Source organism: Python bivittatus, unplaced genomic scaffold, assembly GCF_059951505.1.
Source record: "Python bivittatus isolate LINGU-HERP-01145 unplaced genomic scaffold, Pbiv_v1 ctg000020_np1212, whole genome shotgun sequence".
In the NCBI taxonomy this organism is placed as follows: domain Eukaryota; kingdom Metazoa; phylum Chordata; class Lepidosauria; order Squamata; family Pythonidae; genus Python; species Python bivittatus.
The window spans coordinates 48,213,667-48,241,312 of NW_028277030.1; the positions used below are offsets into that span (position 1 = coordinate 48,213,667).

General features: G+C 38.7%; 1 protein-coding gene across 4 annotated transcripts in view; it reads right to left on the reverse strand.

The window, feature by feature from the left end:
• Positions 1 to 16: 16 nt before the first annotated feature.
• The window catches only part of SNX14 (sorting nexin 14), a 44,791-nt gene continuing 17,161 nt past the window's right edge, over positions 17 to 27,646 (reverse strand). The window contains exons 13-28 of one of the 4 annotated variants that reach the window (XM_007427860.4): positions 27,301 to 27,456; positions 26,453 to 26,577; positions 22,362 to 22,420; positions 20,588 to 20,720; positions 18,679 to 18,880; positions 17,496 to 17,579; positions 17,280 to 17,380; positions 16,979 to 17,090; positions 16,179 to 16,219; positions 15,947 to 16,066; positions 14,415 to 14,538; positions 12,401 to 12,565; positions 12,067 to 12,162; positions 7,616 to 7,707; positions 6,307 to 6,361; positions 17 to 242 (exon numbers count right to left, since the gene is read on the reverse strand). In XM_007427860.4, the coding sequence (XP_007427922.2) occupies positions 238 to 242; positions 6,307 to 6,361; positions 7,616 to 7,707; positions 12,067 to 12,162; positions 12,401 to 12,565; positions 14,415 to 14,538; positions 15,947 to 16,066; positions 16,179 to 16,219; positions 16,979 to 17,090; positions 17,280 to 17,380; positions 17,496 to 17,579; positions 18,679 to 18,880; positions 20,588 to 20,720; positions 22,362 to 22,420; positions 26,453 to 26,577; positions 27,301 to 27,456 (1,670 nt within the window). In that variant the 3' untranslated portion in view covers positions 17 to 237. Of the gene's footprint in view, positions 243 to 4,749; positions 4,842 to 6,306; positions 6,362 to 7,615; positions 7,708 to 12,002; positions 12,163 to 12,400; positions 12,566 to 14,414; positions 14,539 to 15,946; positions 16,067 to 16,178; positions 16,220 to 16,978; positions 17,091 to 17,279; positions 17,381 to 17,495; positions 17,580 to 18,678; positions 18,881 to 20,587; positions 20,721 to 22,361; positions 22,421 to 26,452; positions 26,578 to 27,300; positions 27,457 to 27,646 lie in introns of those variants that run through there. The other 3 variants (XM_088138202.1, XM_088138191.1, XR_015795712.1) reach the window with 3 other exon arrangements.

A 27,646-nucleotide genomic window follows, 5' to 3' on the forward strand; every position in this document is an offset into this window, starting at 1 on the left:
AGAAGAACAAATAATGGGATTTTCCTGAGATTCAATCAACAATAGGCTTTAATCAATCTTTCTTGAGTAAAAGTTTTTTTTTCCTGAAATCAAGGTTAATTATATATACAAACAAATATACAAGACTACACAAATAACCTAGTTATTAAATTAGCACACAGCAGTCATCTATGAAACAGAGTTAATTCAGTATTTTGATGTGTATATGTTCTTGATAATATAGTGGAACCATTCTTTTCAACCTGTGAATAATAATAAGGGGGGAGGGAGAGAAAATATATGTCAGCCAGTGAAAAGACCACTCCTGTAATTATTACAATAAATAGAAGTAATAATTATAATAAAGTTATAATAATTAATTAGATGATATTTAAAGTTCTTTAGTACAAGACAGTCCCCGGGCTAAGAATGAGTTCCATTCCTAAGTCTGTCTTTAACTCGAATTTGCATGTAGGTTGGAACCTGTACTTACAAATGGGCTGCCTGTTACTAAAAATGGTGGACAGCATTCTTCCTGGAGCTGACGAACCACTGAAGCAGAGCAATGTTTTCATGAACTGCTGAAAATGGGCTGTATATTAAAAACGTGGTTTCAGCAGTTCATCGGCTTGAGAAAGGAGAATGCCGTCTGCCATTTTTAGTGACAGGCATCCCATTCGTAAGTATGAGTTGTCTGTAACTTGGACATTCTTAACCTGGGGACTGCCTGTACTTCCAGTGGTATTCTAAGAAGTCCTTTCAGAATAGTGTAATAAAAGTTCCAAGCTGGCTGATCTTCATTTATGCATTGATGAATTAAGGGACATAATTTACTAGGATGCTTCACAAAAGGGCCTCTTTGCAATGACTGGGTTCCTGCACAAGTTTCCCTGCAGTTTTCATTCATTTCAGTGGGGATTCCTCATGGGCTGTACTAAAGTGGTTGCAATTAATGAGTGGGAAACTCAAAAAGACTGTGATCATGATAATGCTTTCTGCAATAGTGAACACTTATTCCTTTAATTAAAATGTTCCTATTCATTTATATAAAGGTAGTTATATGTGCCTGCAATAAACACAGAATGTGTTCTTACACTTGAATAAAATACAGGTGGAAAAATAAAGAAATAGCAATTAAATACAATTCATTCATTCAAAAAAACTAAAAAATAAAAGATATATTGGAGTGTTTTCCCAATGAAGCTTCTAACCTAAGTAACAAATTAAAAAGTGGGGTACAGAAATAAGTAGATCACGAACAAAACAGAATTCAAATACCAGTATCAAAGGAAATTATTCATTTTGCATTGTCTCAAAAAGAAATAATTGTCATTAAGTGCTGCAACAGCCACTTATATAGAGAGACATTTTAAAGCAATTATATATTGCTTTAAAACTTACTGCAGTACTATTTATACTTTCTTACTAATTCTAAAAGACTATATACAATTGTTCCATTCTTTGCTACTTGTAGAGGAATCTGACCTCAACTGAACACTACATGTTGGAACAGTCAGACCTTTGCTGTGATCTTCCACCATACAATTAACTTGTCATATGTATTCAGATTTTAAGAAAACTACCAGCTCATCCATCAAATAGATTGACAAATGTACAACAAGGTACAGGTAGTCCCCGGGTTAAGAATGCCCTGTTTACAGATGACCCATAGTTAAGAATGGAGCCTTATCTTCTAATATGTATTCAGACTATTTGAGAAAACTACCAGTCTCATCCATCAAATGGATTGACAAATGTACAAAAAGGTATAGGTAGTCTCCGAGTTAAAAACGCCCAGTTTATTGATGACCCATAGTTAAGAATGGAGCCTATTGTAGCAAAATTCAAGTTAAATTACACAATGATTTGAGTTAACTACACAATGGTTCAAGTTAATCACACAATACTACTTATACAGTATTATACAATAATACTGTTCCAGCCTACATATAAGTTCGACTTAAGGACAGACCTTGAGAATGGAACTTGTTCTTAAACTGAGGACTACTTAAGAGAAGTATGGGCCTGAAAACTACCAAGTGGCTGCTGTGATGGCTTAGCTGGACAATTTGTGGACAAAATCATATTTGCTCTGAGTTTACCATGGTTTTCTGGGTTACATGCAAAAATTAGAAATGGGGGATACTGTTTTATGGGGTTCTGCTCCTTTCTTAGTAGGTGATTCCTAACAGCTAGTTCAGGAGAAACAGGCCTCTGGGACTCAAATATGGGTTTCCCAGGGCTTGGTCCTCCCCTTCATATTGTTTTAACATCTACATGAAGCTGCTGGGTGAGGGTACCATCAGTGTGCTGATGATACCAGTTGCATTATCTTTACTCCAACCCAAATGTGGAATATTGTAGATGCTCTAACCCAGTGTCTGGAAGCTTTCAGTGACTTGATGAGGAGCAACTGGCTTAGACTCAACTCTAGCAAAACATCATGCTTGTCAATTCAGATGTCTATCAATTTCAAGATTGTTTCATTTTTTTACTTTTAATGGGGTTGCACTACCCTAAAAGACAAGCACTACCCTAAAAGAGGGTCTTCCTGGGCTCACGGCACCTGCAAAAACAGCAGGTTGAAGCCATGGTTGCCCAGTTTCACCAGTTGCAGCCTTTCCTGGAATGGGAGGTGCTGACTACTGTCACTCATGCCCCTGTGATTTCTGGATTGGATTATTGTAATTTGCTTCATTGCTACACCTGAAGACAGCTGACAAACTTCAGTTAGTGCAGAACACAGCTGCCTGTTTGATGGGCCAGGTCTAATATTTTCATGTAATACCAATACTGCAGGAGCTGCACTGGCTACCAGTATGTTTCTTGGTGCAATTCAGTATGCTGCTTATCAGCTACAGTCAGGTCCAGAAATATTGGGACATCGACACAATTCTAACATCTTTGGCTCTATACACCACCACAATGGATTTGGAATGAAACAAACACAATGTGCATTAACTGCAGACTGTCAGCTTTAATTTGAGGGTATGTACATCCAACTCAGGTGAACAGTGTAGGAATTACAACAGTTTGCATATGTGCCTCCCACTTGTTAAGGGACCAAAAGTAATGGGACAGAATAATAACCATACATCAAACTTTCCCTTTTTAATACTTGGTTGCAAATCCGTTGCAGTCAATCACAGCCTGAAGTCTGGAACGCATAGACATCACCAGACGCTGGGTTTCATCCCTGGTGATGCTCTGCCAGGCCTCTACTGCAACTGTCTTCAGTTCCTGCTTGTTCTTGGGGCATTTTCCCTTCAGTTTTGTCTTCAGCAAGTGAAATGCATGCTCAATGGGATTCAGGTCAGGTGATTGACTTGGCCATTGCATAACATTCCACTTCTGTCCCTTCAAAAACTCTTTGGTTGCTTTTGCAGTATGTTTTGGGTCATTGTCCATCTGTACTGTGAAGCGCCGTCCAATGAGTTCTGCAGCATTTGGCTGAATGTGAGCAGATAATATTGCCCAAAACACTGCAGAATTCATCCTGCTGCTTTTGTTAGCAGTCACATCATCAATAAATACAAGAGAACCAGTTCCATTGGCAGCCATACATGCCCACGCCATGACACTACCACCACCATGCTTCACTGATGAGGTGGTATGCTTAGGATCATGAGCAGTTCCTTTCCTTCTCCATACTCTTCTCTTCCCATCACTCTGGTACAAGTTGATCTTGGTCTCATCTGTCCACAAGATGTTGTTCCAGAACTGTGAAGGCTTTTTTAGATGTCGTTTGGCAAATTCTAATCTGGCCTTCCTGTTTTTGAGGCTCACCAATGGTTTACATCTTGTGGTGAACCCTCTGTATTCACTCTGGTGACGTCTTCTTTTGATTGTTGACTTTGACACACATACACCTACCTCCTGGAGAGTGTTCTTGATCTGGCCAACTGTTGTGAAGGATGTTTTCTTCACCAGGGAACGAATTCTTCGGTCATCCACCACAGTTGTTTTCTGTTGTCTCCCGGGTATTTTGGTGTTGCTGAGCTCACCTGTGCATTCCTTCTTTTTGAGAATGTTCCAAACAGTTGTTTTGGCCACGCCTAATGTTCTTGCTATCTCTCTGATGGGTTTGTTTTGTTTCTTCAGCCTAATGATGGCTTGCTTCACTGATAATGACAGCTCTTTGGATCTCATCTTGAGAGTTGACAGCAACAGATTCCACATGCAAATAGCACACTTGAAATGAACTCTGGGCCTTTTATCTGCACATTGTAATTGGGGTACTGAGGGGATATCACACACCTGGCCATGGAACAGCTGAGAAGCCAATTGTCCCATTACTTTTGGTCCCTTACCAAGTGGGAGGCACATATGCAAACTGTTGTAATTCCTACACCGTTCACCTGAGTTGGATGTACATACCCTCAAATTAAAGCTGGCAGTCTGCAGTTAATGCACATTGTGTTTGTTTCATTCCAAATCCATTGTGGTGGTGTATAGAGCCAAAGATGTTAGAATTGTGTCGATGTCCCAATATTTCTGGACCTGACTGTATAAAACCCTAAATGACTTGGGACCAGGATATCTTCACCTGTTGCACATAAAATCTGTCCCTCCACACAAGTGTAGAGTGCATCACACAGATGCTTGATGGGAGGAATCATCTGGAGGCTGAGTCGTGGCAACTGGACTGAAGAAGCTGCTTGGGCAAGCAGCGAAACGTATCAAACCAAATGAAAAGTCCAGTTGCCACGACTCAATCTCCAGATGATTCCACCTGGGTGACTCAGAATCTTCATCAACATATTATGGGAGGAAGTATGACAGTGGGCATTCTCAGTAGGAGCTCCCCTCCTTTGGAACAGCTTGTCCCCAGAGGTGAGAGTAGCTCCTTCCCACATGATTTTCTGGAAGATTATTAAAACCAGATTGTTCTAGAAGGCTTTTAGGGAACAGAATAGTCTGTTGTCTGAGTACATTGTAGCACTACCTATTGTATTCACTGTGTGGTGTTCATTATATTACTGTATATACAGTATTGTAACTGATAATAAAACTTCAAAGATGCCTCTAGAAAGATGAGCACTTGATTTAATAACTGCTGAATAAATATACAACAATACTACCATGAAGGTGGGGAGACTAAAGGTTGAGAACTCCACTCTAATTAACCCAATTTAGGCTGGAGGGATTTCTTGACAGTAAGAGCTGTTAAGCAGTGAAACAATCTTCCTGGTACAAGGGGGGGACTCTCCCTTAGGACTGAATGCCACCTGGCAGGGATGGTGTAACGGAGGTCCGGGATTGTGGGAACTAACCTGTTTTTATGTGTGTTTCCTTGTCTAAATTAGTAGATAGAGAAACTTCTTGAATCCGCTTTGAAGTGATGGGAACGAGGTTTTTATCACCAGGGAGAACGAAGACAAGCTTTAGATGTTAGTGAGCTGTAGATGTTAGTGAGCTGTAAATGTTGTAACCAGATAAGATCTTGTGGAGAAACCCCAGTTGTATGTTGATTTGTAACTATTGAAACCTTTGTTAATTAAAATCAAAGCAGTACCCTTAATTGTTGTCACCTGTGAAGAGGGGTGGAGGCTAGCCTGCAAAGGGTACTTAAGATAAGCCCTGAAGCCATAGAAAGAGGTTGGAGGGAGCTTTGGAAGAAGACATCGGCCTTGTATCTTTGTTGATCTGCGGAATCCACTTTCCTCAAGAAAGCTGCAAATCTCAAGCCTCGATCTCATTTGTGCCAGGGAGAATGGCTCGCTTGGAAGGCTACTTCACGTGAGGCTGCTCAGGTGGAAAAGGGACTTATTTGTCTGCTTTTTACTTCTATGGACTGCTTGCTTCCATTGAGTAAGTTTTAATTTGCAGCTTAAAATATTTTTGTATTCAATCTTTTCTTTTTGAGCAGTGAGTAAAAGAGCCTCATTTTGGAAAGCATTTACTTGTTTCTTGAGCTGTTTTTGGCATTGCACACAACCAGTATTGGAAAGGACCCAGAAAGAGATGTACCAGCCCCGGGGGCGGTTGTCACAGATGGTTTAATGGATTCCTTCAGTGAGATTAAACTAGACAACCAGTAAGATCCCTCCAACTCATCCTTTGTAGAAATACAAAATATTTGTATTTACAGTGACTACAACAGGTGGTGCTGCAATGTACTCAGACAACAGACTATTCTATTCTGTTCCCTAAAAGCCTTCTAGAACAATCTGGTTTTAATGCTGTAATTCATTTAGTTTTCTGAGAAAAAACAAGTAATAATAATTAGAGGAAGCAAGTCTTACATACGAAGGATGATATTTTGCCTACACTAGTATTTCACATCATTGAGTAGACAAACTAGAACCCGTTTGTGTTATGACATACCGTTCAACTCTGGAAATAGTTCCTGAATCCCAATATCCAGTAGGACATACGTTAACTAAAAATAAAATGCAAAGAAAAGTTACAATTCTGAACTTTTTAACACTTTCTTAGCATGGAAAGGTCTGCATAAACTTAGCAGCTCAAAGAATTATCATCGATTAGATAGGGAGAATCTTCAAAAATTAGCTAAAAAGTATTCTCATTTTTGATAACTGCAACATTTTAAAAAGATGCAGTAAGCTATTAACCAGTAATCACAATAAATTAATAAATTTAAGAATTTCCAAAGTAACTCTCTGCCAAAGTCCACTTCCCCACAAAGGGAAATGTGTCGGAGGCCCAATGACAGCAACATGGAGTTCAGAACTAGTATGACAGCTGCCCATCCATCCATACTCTCTATATCCATCCTGCTCTATGTCCATTCTTGCCTTCTCCTTTTGAAGTTTCTCTCCTGAGTCTTTTCTTTCTTATTTTCTGCCTTCTCTAACACAGTGTTTCTCAATCTTGGGATCTTTAAGATGTGTGGACTTCAACTCCCAGAATTCCCCAGCTAGAATTCTGGGAGTTGAAGTCCACACATCTTAAAGTTCCCAAGGTTGAGAAACAGTGCTTTAACAGTTACCAGTTGTCCTCTGAGCATGTTTTGCCCATTATCGCTTTATCACCTCCTACAGTTCTCCATTCCTGATCCATATCTTTGGCTTTTTTCTGTCTGGTTCCATCTTGTGCCCATCTCCTCCTTTTCCATCTCCTCTCAGCAAGTTATACTGCCTAGATTCCCCCATTTCTTCCTCCATGTCTCCCCAGGCTTTCCATTTCATTACATTTTTCCTCTCCCTTCGCTCTGATACAAACATTACCTTCATACAAATGTAAAGCAGATCTGCCATGGCCAACAAAGACAGGCACCCTGTGGGCCTCATCCAGTCTCTTAGTCAAGAAATGCCAAGTGATTTGGCCCAGCTTAATAAAACCTAACTTAGCCTATTAACTTCCATTTGCTATTCCAGAGTGCTTAATTCTTTGACCAATGTTACTGTTATTAATTGCAGAAACACAATACAGCTATGCTAATTAATTGTGCTGCTCTCTCACTCATCTGTTATACAGAAACATTATTTGGAAATACACTCCTAGAAACTTTGAAAATTACTCCTTTACATTTTGTTTTGCATACTAGTTCTTAATGTAAGACAGTTGTGCATGTACTTGGAATGATGCACAGTATTTCAAAACTGTAAACTAGAACTCGGAAAAATTCTACCTGGAAATACAATAGGTGTTTGGTGTGTTTAATAGGACCCACCTGTTTGTTAAGTACTGGCTGTTGCAATCCATCAAACAGAAGTCTTATGCCTTCATATTTGGCATCTTCCCCAATACATTTACCTATTAGATCTGGAAAACAAACAAACAAACACCAAGGCATAAATAAGTCAATTCAATTCAGCCAGATCCTGAAAGCTTTGCCAACCAAAACATTTATTCTACAAAAGGATAACTTTTAGTGCCAATTAAATGAACAGCTGATTTGTATAAAACATTTTAGCAGGAACATGTCAAATGCACAATGGGCAGCCAGTACATCTTTTACCTTATAGAACCTTCTGGTTAACTGCAATAACCAGTTGTGCCCTTTCCTTGATCAGGGAGCCCTTCAGACAATCACTCATGCCCTGGTCACCCCACGATTGGATTATTGCAATGTCCTCTACATGGGGCTACCCTTGAAGACTACCTGGAAGCTACAGCTGGTTCAAAATACAGCTGTGTGAACAATAACAGGCACCTCTCAGTGTGCCCATGTGTCATCACTGCAATGCGAGCTGCATTGGCTGCCTGTTGGCTTCTGAGTGCAATTCAAGGTGCTGGTTATTACCTCTAAAGCCCTGCATGACATAGGGCCTGAGGGACCACTTGTCTCCAACTGTTTCTGCCTGCCCAGTGCCTTCCAGCAGAGTGGGTGTGCTCCAGGTCCCCTCCATTAAACATTGTCATCTTGTGGGACCTAGGAAATGTGCCTTCTCTGTTGCGGCTGCCACCCTCTGAAACAGCCTCCCCCCAGCGATAAGGACAGCAACCTCTCTCCTGGGGCTCCAGAAAGCCTTGAAAATCTGGCTTTGGTCCCAGGCCTGGGGTTGATGTTTGTTATTTGTTCAATGGCCCTAATTTTGTTTTGTTGATTTTGCTGTCCAGTAGATTATTTTAGGCTGGGCTGTCTGTGTGATTCAGTGTTTTAGCTGTTTTTATGTTTTCCCTAGTTTTGTATGCCACCTAGAGTCCACTGGAGTTGGGTGGCCAATAAATTTAAGATGATGATGATGATGATGATGATGATGATGATGATGATGGGAGAGACTAAGAAGGGTGATGGGGAGAGAGACTAATAAATGACCTCATTTTTGGATGAGGGCTTATCATGACCTATTCAAAGGTAATGATTAAACAATGGTATCACTTACTGCCTTAGTGCATTACTATCTTGATAGTCCCTCTTCTGCTAAGTAATTTAGCATGATTTAGGTCAACTCAGAAAAACTTCATTAAATTAATCAAGATACAACAGAGTTAATCCCTTTATAATTCAGTTTATTCTAGACACAGTCTACTCCCAACTTCTTGCATTTGTCTTTGACTATAGGATGACTATTTGTCTTTGACTACAGGATGGCTACAGGATGACTGTTTGTCTTTGACTATAGGAATGATTATAGCTTTATTCATATTAATGAATAATCTCTGGAAACCAGGCAAGCATATGCACCCTTTAGTTCTAGTAGATCTTTTGATACTTTTAGGAATAGTGGTTGATATCAGATTATGGCATACTAATTTACAAAAATTCCAGTACCATTTAGCTATATGTTCCAGATGGGGGTAGCGGGGTCCTACTGCTCAGCCCTATGGCTTACAGGGAGTTCCTCAGGGGTCTCTTTCATCCCTTACATTTTCAAATATCTACATGAAGGCACTGGAAGAGATGATCACAATGTTTCTTTTTTTCCACTTGTGGGAAGAAAATGATGGAAATCCTGAGTTGTTGCTTGGAGGAGTAATGGGCTGGATGTTGGTGAACCAACAGATTTAATCCAGGATATATAGTGCTTCTAGGAGGTTAAATAAATGCAATCTCTTCAGGTACTATACTTCTGCCCCTTCCTGTAGAAGACAAGTGTGGTCTTGGAGAACTTGGGTTTAATTACTTCCCATTTAATTATGACAGCATGCTCTATCAAGGGCTTCCCCTTAGAAAAGTGCTCAATGTTTTGTGCTAGCTCAGCTGCCTGATGGAATGTAAATTAGCAGACTATAAATTTGATAGTGAACTCAGACTGTTTCACAATAGAAAATAAGCAGCCTTTGAAAAAGTCTTTCTGTACTACTTGGAGCCTAGACTGTGCTCATGGCCAGACAGGTCAGGCATGGATCAAGACTGGTAAGCAAGCAATCAAATGACCAATCCAGAGGAGAGACAATGGAAAAGGTGAAGCAAAATACAGGGTCCAAGACATGGCAAAGCATCATAAATGCAGGTCAAGCTGAGTTTTGAAGAGCTGTTCTCAGCACTTTTCAGAAGGAAGGAATGCAATAAATAAGCCACATTGAGTCTCCAGCTGGCGCACAGCTAAGAGACATCACACAGGAGATGCAGAAACTGCTCTCTGCTAGCACTCCCATGCCTTTTAGCTGCTTCTCAGATCTGTGAAGTTCAGCCCTCTGCTCCTGAATTTACAGGACTTAGAACTGTACTTCTGAGTCTGAGAGGACATCAGTGAGTGTGAATGAGGGTTCCTGGAAACGTGCTGGGTCTCATCTTCCTCATCTGAGAACATGTTCTCCAGCAGGGCCGTAACAGTCAGAAACTAAGCTAATGCAAAATCTGATGTAATTTGCACTATGTAGATTACATGTATAATGCTCCTACATTGACTTCTAATTTGTTTTCAAGCACAATTCTCATTAATCATCTAAATATCTTGGATTTTCCATCATGTAGAGAAATTAGATTGGGGAGGCAGGACATTTATTTTGAAGCAGCCCCCAACTGTGCAACTCCACAGCAGCTTGCAAGGATGAGAAAAATGCCCTGGGTAGCTGGGTAACATCTCAGCCTAGCTGTTCAGGTACTTCCTTAATGATTAAATTAGAAGGAGTTGCCCACACAGAACTGCTGCTATGCACAAACATTTATCTTATGTCCAACTCTCTACTAATCCCCAATCCCCCGTTATTGCTCAGTCCCAAAGCATTTCCACTCCTCCAATCAGGTAATCAAAGTCTCATCCAAAGCCCTCATGCAATGCCTCCCCAATCTAATTTCTCTGCATGATGGAAAATCCAAGATATTTAGATGGTCAGTGAGAATTGTGCTTGTATTTAAAATAAAACACAACAGCTTGCCTTCCACAGCATGTTTTTTGAAACATTTAGTCAAATAGCTTAATTCAATCATATCATTAATTTTCATTTCCCATGATCGGACCACTGATCTTTTATGGCCTTGACCTAGCTCTAGGATTAACCTGGGATTCGCTTGACCTTGAAGAGTTTCTTGTCCTTCCCTAGATGCATGATTACCTCATTGTCATTCAACCCACATTTTCAGAGCCAGATTTCCTTTTTCTTTTTTGTGAACCACTTGTCTTAGCAGTTGAAAGAAATCCTTGTTTTGTAAAATGAGACCCAATAAAGCGCCCAATGAATCTGGAACCTAGTTCTATGGAGCAGGGAGTGTGACATGCCCTGTAAACGTCCATGTCCATTTTGGCATTTTGCATAGATTATGTTCTGGGATGAGATGCTGGTTTTGAGAAGGGGATTCAGAATGTTTTTGTGAAGCTACTACCAAAGTTCAGCCTCAGCACAATCCTTTAGTCACTTCCTAAATCTTCAGGGGTTTTTGTTTGCTTGTTTGCTTGCTGCCTCCTTCGCCTCCATTCTCCAAAATTTCTTTCTCTATTACCCACAGTCTTTTGGATATTTAAGAACAAAATTGGTTTCCTGAAGTCTTGTCACTCATCTGGGAGAAATAGTGGTAATGAAGAAGAGGTCATCTTTTGGTTCCATTTAGCATAGCATTCTGGATTCCATCTGATTTTGCCTTCATACAGAGTAGGGTTGGGAAACGTGCTCCATTCCTCACTACTGAAGTTACACTGCCTGACAGCTGTAATTCAAACCCATTTGGAAGATCTGCAGTAAAGGAACAATTCTACCTAGCAGTCAATCTACCAGGGAGTCTTTTCAATTGCCCACCAAGCCTACAGCGGCACAATGTTAATTGGAAAGCAGTGAGCATAGCTTCAATAATCACAGAGTTTATATATATGGAAACTGCACTGCCTGCATGTGGCTTAAAATCTGCCTCACATATTAAAGTCAGGGCATTTCTAACCTCTATATTTTTTCACTAAACACTGAATGGCAGGAATATCACAGCACAGCCCATATTATTCAAAGGGCATATTGCTTCCTGAGGATGCTACATGCAGTACCTGCTTCTGTCACTGCCAATATTAGAATAAGGCTAGTAAGGGGGCAGGAAAAGACCAATACCCATAAAGTCTATTTGTGTTTCATGAGTTTTAGCAAGGCGATACATCTGAAGCTATTTCTAAATCCTACCCTCCTTCCACACTAGAATGCTTTGATAAACATACAGTAAATGTTTATATTAACATGTGCCATTCAACCTGATGGATTTGGTCATTTAGACTGCCTCTCTTCTTGATAAATCATGCCACATAAACACTGAACCTGGAATGTATTTCATCATTTCTTCAAAGGTCTGCTTTGCCCGTTTGTGCTTATCTTGGAGAGAACGAGGTTGAGAATTCTCACAAAACACAGCATCTAAAAAAAAAAATTGTGGACAATGTAGAACTAACCACACAGACTTGCTTTAATTTTAGTTGACTAATTTAAATCACTTAAATAAAAGAGACTTGACCCCAGAATAACATTTTAAAATTAAACATGCTTTATTTAGCTTTTGCTATAACATATTCTGCCTGATACGCTGCCAACCCCGCTCCATGGAAGTAGAACAACATCTTTGACAACAACAGTTAATTTGCAGCTTTCTACTAACCTCTGAGAAGTGTTATCAGTGAGACCAGTCGGTGTTCCTGAAAGAGCTGTTCTAGTTTGTACTGCAAGTAGTTGTCTGTATACTTTTCTAAAGTGTTTTTGAAGAGAATCCTTCCTCCCATCAAGATGTGATGGAACCAATCAGGAATATGGAAAACAACTCTAGCTGTAACATAGACATACCTTTTATATTATTTTTAGAATACACAGTTTAACATCAAAGCAACTGCTAAATCTTTGACTAAAAGTCCACCTTCTCAACTTATATTTTTAGATTTTACACTATTAAAAAGCTTATTTTCCAGGTATCTATCAAATGCCAATTATGGAATATGATGCAATTGTTCAGCTTTGATACTGAGAACAAGAATACCTTAAGTACCAGGAGAATTATTGTCTTCATTTACTGTAGATATCTAACTACAGAAAATAGATCTGGAGTTGGATTAGCCTGATCTTGACCTAATCCAATAAGACACAAATGAACAAATCACTGAACACACCCAGCCCTTGGCTGACTTCCCTGTGGCCTGCAGATCTTGGCTTTCATTTGCTTGTGACATACAGGATTTGAGAGATATTGATTCCTGGTTCTTGAAAACGAAGTGGTCTTCCCACCTCTAAGGGATGGTAATTCTCAAGAACTCATGCTCACTTGCTACAAAAACAGAAATATCCTTGTCTTATAGAATTTGGGGATGGATTGTCTCAGTAGGTATTTGACCTTCCCTGGGCTTAGAAGGTTTCTAGGCATAGTTGGGAAACTTCATCCTCCCTGGAAGGGAGACATTCAGGGAGTACCAAGGCTAAACCTTGGTTAAACTGGAAAGTTGAAAAAAACATCCTGGAAGAAAGCAGTGGCAAACTACTCCCATATTCTTGCCAAGAAAAATACAATGAGTTATCCATGAAGTCACCAAGAATTCCAGCTCCACTCAGAGTTTACTTTTCAAAGCAAAATCACTCTGTGTTTACCTACCACTGAGTAGTATTTTTAAGAAGTGGCAATCAGAAGATTCCATTTAATTTCTCCCTGTCCCACAACCTCCTGTCCAACCCTGAGTTTTACCAAGGAAAATGAACACAATGTCAAGGGATTTTCACCCACAAATCAACCAATCTGAACTTTCCCCGAGCATGTCTCTAGAATTTTAAACTCATAGTATTTATCTCTAAATCATTCTCTAAACCCAAACAACATATTGTCTACTAAAACACATTTCTATTACAGTCTGAACAGGCAAAAATCGACTCAAAAGATTATAAAGTTAACAGCATAGCACAGCATTCACACTCTCAAATAACACATTCCTAAATCAAGGCTTACACTATACAGTGAATGACATAACAGGTTTTTCTAAATAATACACAAATAAGAAATGACTGAATTGTCCATGCTGAGTAGCTTAAATGTGAGTTCAGTATGAGTTCCCCTTTTATTCTCAAAACCTAATATTTATTTAATTGTTACTCTTTCATGTTCATCATATATTTATACTAAGGTCATTTGAGATAATATTATTTCTCTCTCAAATTGCAAAATATTCATGTGTCAAGAATCTTTATCAATGCATATTTACCAGGGACAGAGTTAGATACCTGGGCAGTATGTTTTAATAGCTTTTCTTCCATTTTGCAGAAGTCTGCCTTTCTAAGAATCTAACAAGGAATTTATGACTGTGACAACCCTCATTTTATACTTTTTCCTGGCTAGAATTTCACTGATAGATCCCATGAAATCAGGAACAAGTACGTGTGGCTTGCATCTTTTCCCCAAAATTTTTTGGTTTCATTTGCCTGTGACCAAACAATTTTCCTAGAGATTTTCTGTACTTCATTAATTAATATTCTAAACCAAATAATTAAAATGCACAGATAGCGGTGCTGATTTCACCAACGTACCAGTCCTCATATTACAAAAGGAGAAAACAAAATCAGTTCACTTGCACTTACTCCACTTCCACAACACACAGTTATGTTTTCATTCTCAGAAAAACCTTCCAGCAATTTCTTACCAATATACATTAAGTAGTCATATACTCCTTCAACCGTCATCATTTTCAAGAAATAGTTCTGATTTTGTCTTCTTTCTAAATTCTCAGAGCGGTTTGCATTGTTTTTATAGAGTTCATTAAAAAGCTAAAACCAGAGAAAATCAAGTTTTTAAAAAGCACAAACATTATGGAATTTGTCACCAAACAAAATTGTTTTTCATTAATTATGGGTGGATTCAGTGGGAATTCCTTCTCACAACACCAGAATGGCAGCTATCCAAGGTTTCAAAGTATTTTGAAAGGCAGCCCATTATTTCATATACTATAAAGACTGCAATGGCGGCTCCTCCTCCTCCTCCTCCTTTCTACCCTGCTTTGAACATTAAGTAAGTATGACCACAGGATGTTGCTGTTCAAGCTCTTTTGATATTATGGGTTGCATTTCTCAAAGGCAGAATAGCTGAGCTAAACAAGGCAGGTTAACTTTGACAAGCTTGGTGACATTTCACCATTTAACCAATCTTTCATTACAGGAGAATCTTGGTTAACGTACTGTATATTAACATCCTTCAAAATGCCAACAATTACTTTTTAATCGGGCATATATTCCACTCAACAGCTTACATTAAACCTTAAGGTTGTTAAGTGCTTGGTACAAAGTTCAAAAAGAAAATTTAAACTCTCATAAATGTTAGGGGAAATAAACAAGAGAAATTTGTGAGTATGCATATATATATGATGAATCTGTGTAATTTAAAGTATAATAGAAACATTTTAAACATCCATATTTAATGTTTTTATTCAGAATATTCCTGACTTCTAAGCCACTAGGAAAAAGATGGTTAATGTATAGCAGCATTTTTCCTAATGCATTTCAGTAAAATTATAGTACAGGTTTTCAATACCTCTTGTGTTAATTTTTCAGTTAAACCCATTTTCTTCATTTTAAATACTCACTGGTCCAAAGAAATATATATATTTCAGTTTTCCAGCATTTTATGATAAGAACTTGGGCAGCAAACAGCCCCTCAGATCCATTTTGGTGGCCGCAAATAATGCGGCCAAACTTTAGGGGCAAACAGGTGGGAGGTGTCTTCCCCCCCCCATAAACTAAAGTAACTAAGCTTTTTCTGTGTATTCCCCTCAACTTCCTTAAGTAAAAAAGGCTGAACATTTCAAATCCACCTAATCTATAATGTCATTGGATCAAAGCTATTCTACCACCAGTCCTTGGAGGCCAAAAATAATAATTTTAAAAAGTGTTCCCTCCCAAAAAAAATTATAATAGGTTATAAGTAGTATTTAATTTTTACAATACTAGGTTTCATACCCACCAAGAATCTTTGTTTCTTAATAGATGTGCCAAACATGGTTTTCCACAGTAAATGTGGTGATGGTAAGGGAAATGCAAGAAAATGATACATAAAACACCCAAACAAAAATATATTAATCATCCTAATAGAGCGAGTTATTAACTAGTGTCATATTTATATTTTGTACACTTCCTTACTGGTCCATTTTTCTCCTGTTTTTCTGTAGTGGACATACTATACCTTTTTGTTGTTTTCAGAAGTAGGACTGAGAATAGTAATTTCTGGTTTACTTGGTTTAGGCTTGGGAGACTCACAGGAATTAATAAAATTTATAATGAATGGTTCCAAGTGCTGGCCTTTCTGAAATTAACCCAAAAATAGTTAGAATGGACAAGTTTCCATACAAACTACATTGTAAATTCACTGGTTAACAGATACTATTTATAGATAACAATGAAGCAAGATATCCTACCTCTTTCATTAGTTTTCCAGGAACAGATTTTATGATTTTACCTACATAACAAAAGAGAAAGAAAGAAAGAAAGAAAGAAAGAAAGAAAGAAAGAAAGAGAGAGAGAGAGAGAGAGAGAGAAAGAAAGAAAGAAAGAAAGAAAGAAAGAAAGAAAGAAAGAAAGAAAGAAAGAAAGAAAGAAAGAAAGAAAGAAAGAAAGAAAGAAAGAAAGAAAGAAAGAAAGAAAGAAAGATTGATTTTTAAAAAATCATGAACTATTTTTTAACAAATCCCTTGTTTCTTCTCTAACGTTATAAGCTGTTTGGGCTGTCTGTTTCTCTATTTCATATTTACATTCATGAAACAGATTTTTCTTTTATCATATCAAAAAGTTACTCATTATACGATTTGCTTAGAGTCTTCACCACCATCATGTGCCCACATAAGCAACTAAGAGTCTAAGCATTAATAGACTCTGATAAATAATGTTCACAGAATCCAGACACAATTTATCAGAGGTCACGGGGAAAATCAATAAAAATCATCCCTTGTTCTACTTCTATCTTATGATCTGTGGATTCCAAGCTAAACCATAACAATTTTTTGTACAGATACTATAAAAGCTCTTATTTAGCTTTCATTTATAGAGAAGTACTAAAGTGGAAATCCTTATACTCATATGGAAGCATCACTATCATGTGGTGCAAATGTGCCAATAAATCATATTTAGATTTGAATGGCAGCTGTGAATTGATTTAATGTCTCTTATATTCGAAGCTCAATTCTGAATTCATTTTTTTCAGTAATAGCACTTTTCTTACCTAAATTTACATCAGGCAATATTTTATCAAGAAACTGTGTCTCTCCACCATTGCGGGATAAGAAGTCAGCCAAAAGTTGGCTGTTGCTTAACTCTGGATGTTGTGAAAGTTTCTGTGAGGAAGATAAAAAAAATTATGCTCTAGTGGACTTCTCTCCATCAAAGACAATTTAAAGCCTGATTAGTAAATTATGCTGGGTAAAGATAGTAACTGTAATTTGTATTTCAGACAAAAGTCGTTCTCTATTAGGAAATATAATAATTCCTGTGATTTATACACATCAACACAGGTTTTCTCCTACCTGAAGGTATTCTTGAAATTCCTCTCTCTTTGACTTTAAGAATTCATAATTCTTTGGTCCAATAATCCTCTTCGAAGGAAGCTGAGCATCAGGGAATGTACCTGATCATACAATAAAATTTAAATATGTTGAAAGTTTATTTTCACTTATACAAAGCTAAATAATGTTCCTGTTACATAACAAAATCCCCAAAATGAGGTGGTAGAGAAAGCATACCATGAAATTCTGTTAGTTTTGATTCAAGAGCATAAAACTCAAGATATCTTCTATAGACTGACCAGTGCTCAGGTTTATGCCCAACTGAAAATACAGAGAGAAAATTATCATTTTTAATTTGTCCAGAATAAAATAATTTTACAAGGAAACTGTGATGGAGGACTTGGATGAGGAGGTTCAAGGTCATGGGGAGAAGAATTTTAAGCATCTCCTTAGTCCACAGCCTGAGCGTGTGAAAGCAAAGAAAGAAAGCAAAGCAAAGCAAAGCAAAGCAAACCGGCACCACCCTAAGGAATTCGTAGTGTTTAGTTGCAGACTTTGGGGGTTAGAGTTAGTCTGGCAAGATTCTGTCTAGCAGGTGTAAGCTAATAAAGTAACTGAACAATTCCAGAACTGTCCCGCGGAGTTTCTTGGGCTGAACCTGACAGAAACACATATCTAACACATATCTGTTGTCATTGTTAAGGTAAACGCTCCTTCTTACCAAGTTTGACCCTGGGGAGTTCAGGACCCATCCATGGAGTTGTCTAGACAGCAACACAGAAGTGGCTTGTCCTGCCTTTCTCTGAGACGTTTTTTCAACTTTCCAGTCTAGTCTATAGCCCTGGGATTTCCTGGTAGTCTCTCAACCCAGAACTAACAAGTCTTACTTACTTTTTGGGATCAGCCAAGTCTGGCTGTGTGCTGCCACCTGCTGTGAAAGAAAATGTCACCAAGTGTAATCTCCTAAGCCTGCTGGCAAGAAGACTGACTGCATTTTATCTGCAGATGCCTTTACCTTTTCGCAGATGAAAAAGAAGGTCTGGATACCACTCTTGACAGGGAAAGATACACGGCAGTATGTGAAGGCATACCCCAGAGGAGCTGTTTTTCCCCCTCCTGGAGGACATGGGAAGTGTCCTCAGCACGGACAAACAAAAGTAGGGCCTAAAAGGGATCTTATCCCTCTTATCCCTCCATTAAGCTTCCCCCGATGCGTTCACAAAACAAACCCAATCTGCCATGGATGCCATATTCTAGAGCAGTTCTTCATGTTGTAAATCATCAGTTCAGATGTTTTCATTCTTCCATTTTTCAAGGCTTAACAATCTTGGAAACGTTATCTGAGATAAAATGGGTGTCAAACTGGGTGTAAATGGTAAGACTATTGGAAGACTTTGTGCATACTTCTGACAATGCTTACGTGCCATTCTGTCATTCCTTTCCACATCAATGCAAAATACAGGAATTCTCTCTCTCCTTTCTTTCTTTTCAAGTGAGGGGTCTTCAAAAAAGTCAACATAAGGAATGGTAATTTTCCAAGCAGCAAGATTGCGAGGTGTATTAGGCATGCTAAGTGCCTCCACAGGTGAATCGTCTTCCATTACCATAATGCCTTCTTCAATCTACGGTAAAAATTCCCACATCAAAGATCGTTTCAGGCTATGTGACTACATTTATTGTAGCATGTATATAATATAGATCCTGTTCTTCCACTCTATTCACAGTGGAAGGGGAGGTGTTAAACATTACAAACTATTTAATCAAAATGGAAACGAAAATTGTACAATAAAAAATAAGGCTGCACTGAAGTTGAATAAATGTAAAGTTATCTTCTGCAAAAATAGCACTGATTTGGGGAATGTTTTCCCCATTTAACCATAATATGATGGAAGATTTGCACTGATTTCATTTTTTTAAAACCCAAATATGAACTCTACCACAAGCTTGCTTTAAGCTGAAAACAATATATGTTATGATTAACATTGTACTGAATTGACTCAATGCTTCTATCACAGAGAACACAATTTTTTGACAGTGACAAAGAATTTGAAAGTAAGCAACATAAATCCAAAGATGTTTGATTGTGAGGAATTTCTCCCAATACTGCCATGCACACAAGTTTTGCAGCTGTAAAGGTAGTCCTTATTTAGTGACCACAATTGGGACTGGCAGCTCTGCTGTTAAGCAAAGTGGTCGCTAAGTGGGAAATCACATGACTGCGACTGTGCTTTCATTTTCCCCACTCCCCCGCCCTTTGGAATGCTTACCCCATTAAGTCCTGGGATAATTAGCAAAAAGGAATTAATGTTTATATTTACATTCTTTGGAGAGGAAGGGATTACAAGAGAATAAGCAGGCACACAATGAGGAATACACATCAGAAGCACTGCACTGGTGCCAGCAGCTATAAGTGCATTATGCAAATAGCCTGGTGTATTCCCCATTGTGTGCCTGCTCACTCTCTTGTAATCCCTTCCTCTCCAATCTCTCCATTCTGCAAGGGGGAAAAGAAAAAGAAAAACAACAGGTCAGGCACAGGACAACGTGTACTGACTGTAATGGTGATCACATGACTGAGAGACACTGTGAAGATCATAACTTTATTTTTTCAGCACCATCATAACTCTGAACAGTCACTAAACGAGGACTACCTGTATACCAGTGGAAATATCTACGGCTTCTTAAAGCATAAGCAAACTGGACAGCAAACAGGAAGAATTACTCAGGAAATTAATAAGAATTAATTCTAAAATTAATAAGAATTAATTCTAAAAAACTGCATTCTACAGCAGGCCATCAAATCATATTATGCTGAAACACTGAATTAAGAGTTTTGCATTTAATTATGTATGAAACGCAATATGGAAGCCCCATCTCTTTGTAGGTGTATGTGATGACAATTCATGCACAAAGGGGTGGAGCTTTGAACATGCTGCTATGACATCCTGGCCTTTTTTTTCCTTTGATACCCCCTTCCCCACAGACACCGGCATCTCCAATTATGTGAATTTTAACTCCTGAAATTCCCCAGCTAGAGTAATTGATACTGGAAATTCTAGGAACTGAAGTCTACACAAATGAAAGGTATCTAGGATGGGGAGGATTAATTTACAAAAGTGGCACATGATCCCAAATATAAATAAAAGTGCTTCATTAATGAAAACTCATGGTCATGGTATAAGTTATGTTGATAGTCAGCAGACATAAAGTAAAATGAGAAAAGACTTAGAATAGATGAAAAGAACAATGCAGAAAGGCTTGGCAGATGTGCAATAAAATACACACAATGAATGCTGAGCTGTGCAATCAGAATTGTTAGCTCAACTCACAAAATCATCCTCTCCTTCAGCAAGGAGATAGTTGGGTAGCACAGCCCCTTCCATTGTAGTACTCTTGAATACTCCTTTAATTTTGCTGCTTATACTTCTGATTCCAGATGATTCTCCTCTTCTATGCATGCTTCTGTGCAAAACAAACAGCAAACAGCACACCACATAATAATTTCAAAATGAGAAAATTCAAATCCTCCAAAGGGATATATCTTAAGTGTTCATATTGGCAAAACTAATATAAGAGCTTAGCACATTATTTTACATCCATTGCTCCAATCAAGTAAAAGGGAACTAGGAGCAAAAATGGATTTCTTTTTGTGGATCCCTCCATACAAAAAAGATGCAGCAAGACAACAAAACTGCATTTTCTATGATAGAATTTTATTTTATTGGAGAAGCCAATGAGATAATTAGTAATCAGTGTGAAGTAGTTATGCTTCACCTTGACACAATCACTGGTGCAATTTGCTCAGTGTGTTTCTCCAAGCTGCTCACACAACAGAGCTGGTAATACAGAAACTTGTCCTGTTTCGTGGAACTGCTGGAAAGCAATATGAAGCAAAACTTCCCAGCAGCTTTAGTTAATTTTTGCAGAAGTGTGCTATTTCATGAAGCAGTGTTGAAACGGTGCTCTACACAAAACTTTGCTAAACAGAAACTGGTGTGGAGCTCTGCCACATGGTAACTTCCCATTTATTTTTAAATTAAACCACCCAGAGTCCCTCCTTGTGGGGGAGTTGAGCGGTGATATAAATTTGATAAATAAATAAAATTAAAAGAATAAAAAATAAACGAATGAAATGAATGAATAAATGAAATTTGATAGGGCAAGGAGCTAGTAGGCACCAAAGGCCATGTCCAATAGGCACACTTGTCTTTCGGCATCATATTGGGTACAAAGAAACAGGATGTCTACTGCCTCTCTTTAATATGGCCATGTTAAAGATCTTATTTTCACTGACAGAAGACAGAATATAGGTAATCCTTGGGTTACATCCATTTGTTCAGTGACTATTCAAAGTTACAGTGGTATTGAAAAAATGGACTTACAACTGGTCCGTGAAGCCCCGGCCCCTGTGCTCACATGATCAAAATTCAGGTGCTTGGCGACTGCCCCGCATTTATGACTGCCCCCCACCACCCCCAGCTGATCTTTGTTTTCACCTGCCTCCTCCCTGCTGGGCTTGCCACCGACTCCCTCTCTGGCTGCCTTGCTCTGTGGGAAGCCTTTGGCTGAGCAGCTGCCAAGAATCACCACCAGGCATCCTGGCCACACACAGGGGAGGCGCTGTGGAAGTATCCCCACCTCGCTGCCTGGTGGGTGGATTGCGCCATTGGCAGTAGCATGCAGCACGGAGGACTTGCAGCTCTGGTCCCACAGCGCCTGCCCATGCTCCCTAGCGCCTGCCTGCGGCACCCCACCCACCCATAGCTCTCACCCACCAGCCTGTTTGCCTGGGACTCCTGCCTCTTTCTACTTAATGACCTGTGTGGTCCTGGGATTACGATGGCAACTGGGACTGCCAGGATTGCAATTGCTAAGCAATGTGGTCACATGACATCACGCTTTATGACCACATTGCTTAGTGATGGAAATTCCTGTCCCAATTGCCATTGTAACCAGAGAACTACCTGTACTCAAAAGAATGACATAAATTACAGCCAAGGATACGTAATATTTAATTTTCATAAATTAATGAGAATCATAGAGAACACATCCAACAGATGCATTCTTTAAAACATTCAGCACATGCACATATATTATACTTACTTGTTTGACTTGGAATTGCGTGTTGGGGATTCAACTTCTTGAAAGAGGTACTTGAAATACTAAACAAGAAAAAATAGTTGAAAATTGTCAATCAACAATCTTTAATCATGCTTATTTTATTTTATTCTATGTGCTACATTACATTTTCTTCAGAGAGCCTTTTATATAGATACAGATTGGAAATAAAAATCACTACAGTTCATATATGTAACAGCATCAAAAATAGGACAATAAATGTATCTAAATCTATTAGAGACTAAAACATAACAGACAGCAACTAAAATATTTAAACCTATTTCCTGATATAGCATTATATTTTTAAAAATGTATAGTAAGTATTTATGACAATAAAAAAAAAAGAGTGAGATTAAACAAGTATTTGCCTGATACCAAGAAGACTTTAGGATCCATCCTGGTGGACTTCTATAAAACTAAGAAACTCTACTGGAAAAGACTTTCACAAGCCTGTGTATTAGGGAAGAGGCACTCCTCTTAAACCTATAGAGACATTACAGGTTGAAAGCAGTGCTTTGAATTGGACCAAGAATTAGTAGCTAGTGCAGGTACTACAACAGTGGCACAATATGATCATAATGCTCAATTCCTGTCAGTATTCTTACTGCATTATTATCTCTCTATTATTTTTTTAAGGAAGGTCCACAATAACGCACTGCAATAATTTAAGCTTATTTAAGGAATTTAAGTTATCAGAGCACGGATTGCTGAATCCTGGCTTTTTGTAAGTGCATAAGTAAGTTAATAACCAGTGTAGCATTCTAAGCTTATTAAAGATATTTATTTCACATGTGCCTCTACTGACAAAAATGGGTCCATGTGACTCTACAATCTTCACACTTGATTTTTTTAGAAGCGTAACTACTTCAGGAATACTGAATAGCATTGTCCTATCCTGACAAACCCACCTAACAGCAGCTCCTCCAAGTTAGTTGGATTAATCATCAGTTACTCTGTTCCCCCAAATGCCTAGCAAACACATCACTGCATGCTCCCAAGAATTTGATCATATTTCCCAGTTGATTAGGATGCAAAACCCCCCAAAGGACTGAGAAAAACTACTCAAGAATAATGAGAAGATGCAACTGAGGAGAAAAAACACCTCCTTGCCCCTCTTGTTGCCACAGAGTTCAGCAGTGAGCTCTTTCATGCATTTGGGCAATTTAAGGTGAATTCCAGTCATCTCCTAGATCGTTGCATTGTCCTTAGCACATATGTATATCAAAACCCTAACTGGCCTCAGGAGCAAACATATTAATTGCTTGGATAATTTCCATACAGTATTCCATACAGCAATCAGGATTTGACAGTCATAGCAGCTAGAAAATCTACCAAGAACTACTGGAATCCACTATAACTTCAAGGAACAATAATCTCACCAGTCCCCCTAACTTCGCTAGAAAATATTAACTACTGACCTAGATGTCAACTGTATACAGTGGGGCAAAAAAGTATTTAGTCAGCCACCAATTGTGCAAGTTCTCCCACTTAAAAAGATGAGAGAGGCCTGTAATTTTCATCATAGGTATACCTCAACTATGAGAGACAAAATGGGGGAAAAAATCCAGAAAATCACATTGTCTGATTTTTAAAGAATTTATTTGCAAATCATGGTGGAAAATAAGTATTTGGTCAATATCAAAAGTTCATCTCAATACTTTGTTATATATCCTTTGTTGGCAATGACAGAGGTCAAACGTTTTCTGTAAGTCTTCACAAGGTTTTCACACACTGTTGCTGGTATTTTGGCCCATTCCTCCATGCAGACCTCCTCTAGAGCAGTGATGTTTTGGGGCTGTCGCTGGGCAACACGGACTTTCAACTCCCTCCAAAGGTTTGCCATGGGGTTGAGATCTGGAGACTGGCTAGGCCACTCCAGGACCTTGAAATGCTTCTTACGAAGCCACTCCTTCATTGCCTGGGCGGTATGTTTGGGATCATTGTCATGCTGAAAGACCCAGCCACGTTTCATCTTCAATGCCCTTGCTGATGGAAGGAGGTGTTCACTCAAAATCTCACGATACATGGGCCCATTCATTCTTTCCTTTACATGGATCAGTCATCCTGGTCCCTTTGCAGAAAAACAGCCCCAAAGCATGATGTTTCCACCCCCATGCTTCACAGTAGGTATGGTGTTCTTTGGATGCAACTCAGCATTCTCTCTCCTCCAAACACGACAAGTTGAGTTTAGACCAAACATTCTACTTTGGTTTCATCTGACCATATGACATTCTCCCAATCCTCTTCTGGATCATCCAAATGCTCTCTAGCAAACTTCAGACGGGCCCAGACATGTACTGGCTTAAGCAGGGGGACACGTCTGGCACTGCAGGATTTGAGTCCCTGGCGGCATAGTGTGTTACTGATGGTAGCCTTTGTTACTTTGGTCCCAGCTTTCTGCAGGTCATTCACTAGGTCCCCCCCATGTGGTTCTGGGATTTTTGCTCACCGTTCTTGTGATCATTTTGACCCCATGGGGTGAGATCTTGCGTGGAGCCCCAGATCAAGGGAGATTATCAGTGGTCTTATATGTCTTCCATTTTCTAATTATTGCTCCCACAGTTGATTTCTTCACACCAAGCTGCTTGCCTATTGCAGATTCAGTCTTCCCAGCCTGGTGCAGGTCTACAATTTTGTTTCTGGTGTCCTTCGACAGCTCTTTGGTCTTGGCCATAGTGGAGTTTGGAGTGTGACTGTTTGAGGTTGTGGACAGGTGTCTTTTATACTGATAACAAGGTCAAACAGGTGCCATTACTACAGGTAACGAGTGGAGGACAGAGGAGCCTCTTAAAGAAGTAGTTACAGGTCTGTGAGAGCCAGACATCTTGCTTGTTTGTAGGTGACCAAATACTTATTTTCCACCATGATTTGCAAATAAATTCTTTAAAAATCAGACAATGTGATTTTCTGGATTTTTTTTCTCATTTTGTCTCTCATAGTTGAGGTATACCTATGATGGAAATTACAGGCCTCTCTCATCTTTTTAAGTGGGAGAACGTGCACAATTGTTGGCTGACTAAATACTTTTTTGCCCCACTGTATATAACCTAACTGTGACATAGGAGTAGATATAACTCCATCTTCAGAACACTGTATCTCCTGTTCAACAGAAAAATCTTTATCTGAAGTGTGAGTTATTACATAGTTTGATAAGTTGGGAGAGCCGACTGTTGTCATAACGGTCATGAAGGTCTGAGCTGTTTCGTATATAGTAGCTTTGGCCACAGATATTGGAATCACAGGGCCACCTTTCTAGAATGTTTCAACACCAAATCCAAGACCACCCCAGTCAGTTCAGGAGTGGCCAGCTACAAAATAAAAATACGTATGGTACAAAGAAAAAGAAGTCTGGAGAGAAAGTTATTGAACATACTGTTCCACAATGACCTGCTAATCTATTTCTTACTAATGGGTTTGGATTTTTGTCTGTACGTGTGTGCTAAAAATAAGAAAAGCATCAACCTTGATGTCAAGCTTTCAGTGTTATGCACTAAAGCAATTTAACATAAATTGCCCTTATCCAGGAGAAGAAAAGTCTTATTACGCTAGGTTCCTGATTTAGTCTAAATTTAGACAAAATCTGGAAAAGAAACCTTAAATACATTATAGTACCTATAGAGCAAAACTGATCATCTGCACAATTCCTTGCATTTTAATTATGCATACCTTAAGAGAGATATTTGAAAACACGGTTCTTTCTTTTTGATACACAAAAACATCTACCCCTGCAGGTAACACTCAAATTTCTCTACTCTGATCTCTGCTGTAGTTCTTTTCCAGCATCATTTTGGAAATATCATTTTCCCCAATACATTAAAATTTTCTAAAAAGAGTAGAACAGAAAGTTCGGTACAGACCACTTTTAGCTTGCTTTTTCTCCCCTTCAGCCTGCCTATCTCTATGGCTACATGCAGACATTAGAGCTAAAATGGAGTGGTTATTTCATTCTAGAATTCTGCCAGTGGAGGGACAGAAAGCAAGTAGGCTCCTTGAGCCTGAAAACTGCAAAAAGTAACACTGTAAAACAGTTAAAAATATAAACTGAGGTGGTTCAAATATAAACAAATAATTGTTACCTCATATGTATGGCAGAATTTGGGTATGAAGACACTCTCTAAGAGTGAGAAAACTTGTTCATAGGCTTCAAAGAAACACCGCATTTTTTGCAGCTTCACAACTTCTACATAGGGGCCTTCAGCAACTACAGATAAAAATGTGAGACATGTCAATAACAAATATGAAAATACTTATTGGAAAGCTAAATATTTCAGGATTAAGTTATCTGTCTCAACAGCACTTGGCTGATCTCGTCTGAGTTTAGACACTAAGCAGAATGAGGCCTGGGAGAACTTGGATGATCCTTTGTGTCTGGTGTGCTTTGTTATTTATTTTTTTATGTTTTTACAACTATTTGCAAGTTGGGTAGCCCAATAAATAAACAAACACTTGAATGGGAGTCCTCCAAGGAATCGCAGATCTGTAAGTTAGACTAGGACATTGAAAGGACATCCTGGAAGAAGGCCATTGCAAACTACTTCTGTACTGTGGTCAAGAACGTTACATGGACATTTCCATGAAGTCATCAGAAGTCAACCTTGAATTTTACTAAGTCACCACATCTGTTCTTTTCCCACTTCATGGGAAAGTGTTGGGAGGCTGCTCAAGGTCCAAAGACAGAGCATGTTTTCTGATAATTAGGGAATGCTAGAATGTCCCTGTTATATGCCCACTGAGTAGATCAGCCTTTCCCAAGATAACCTCCCCATAGCTGTAATGGTACAACTATGCCCCAAATTCCCATGTTGGACAAAATTATTGGTAAAGCATATTCATGACCAACATCTGTATTATTCTACAAGTACCAACAGTATACAGAAAAAAAATGCAATAACATCAAATACATTTTCCTTTAGATTTCACTTACTACTTTGTATCTCTTCCACAATGAAAGGATCAAATTTAATTTTGTCAACGCTTTCATCTAAGCAATATGTTTCATAGATTTTCTTGACTTCTTCATGAAGGGACATTTTCTCAGAATCTGATAACTCGGCCTGCAAAATTCTATTATTAAATTGCTCTGTTGATTGGGAGGAAAAAATAAAGAAACGTATTGAGTTCAGAACACTGACAGGATTCCTTGGTTCAAAATGCCCTTTATATACTCTGAGAATCTTACCTATTAAATCTATAAACACTGGATTATGATAATAACAGAAACCCCAACTAGTTATACCCAATCTGCTTTGGGATCCCTGCCATATATTCCA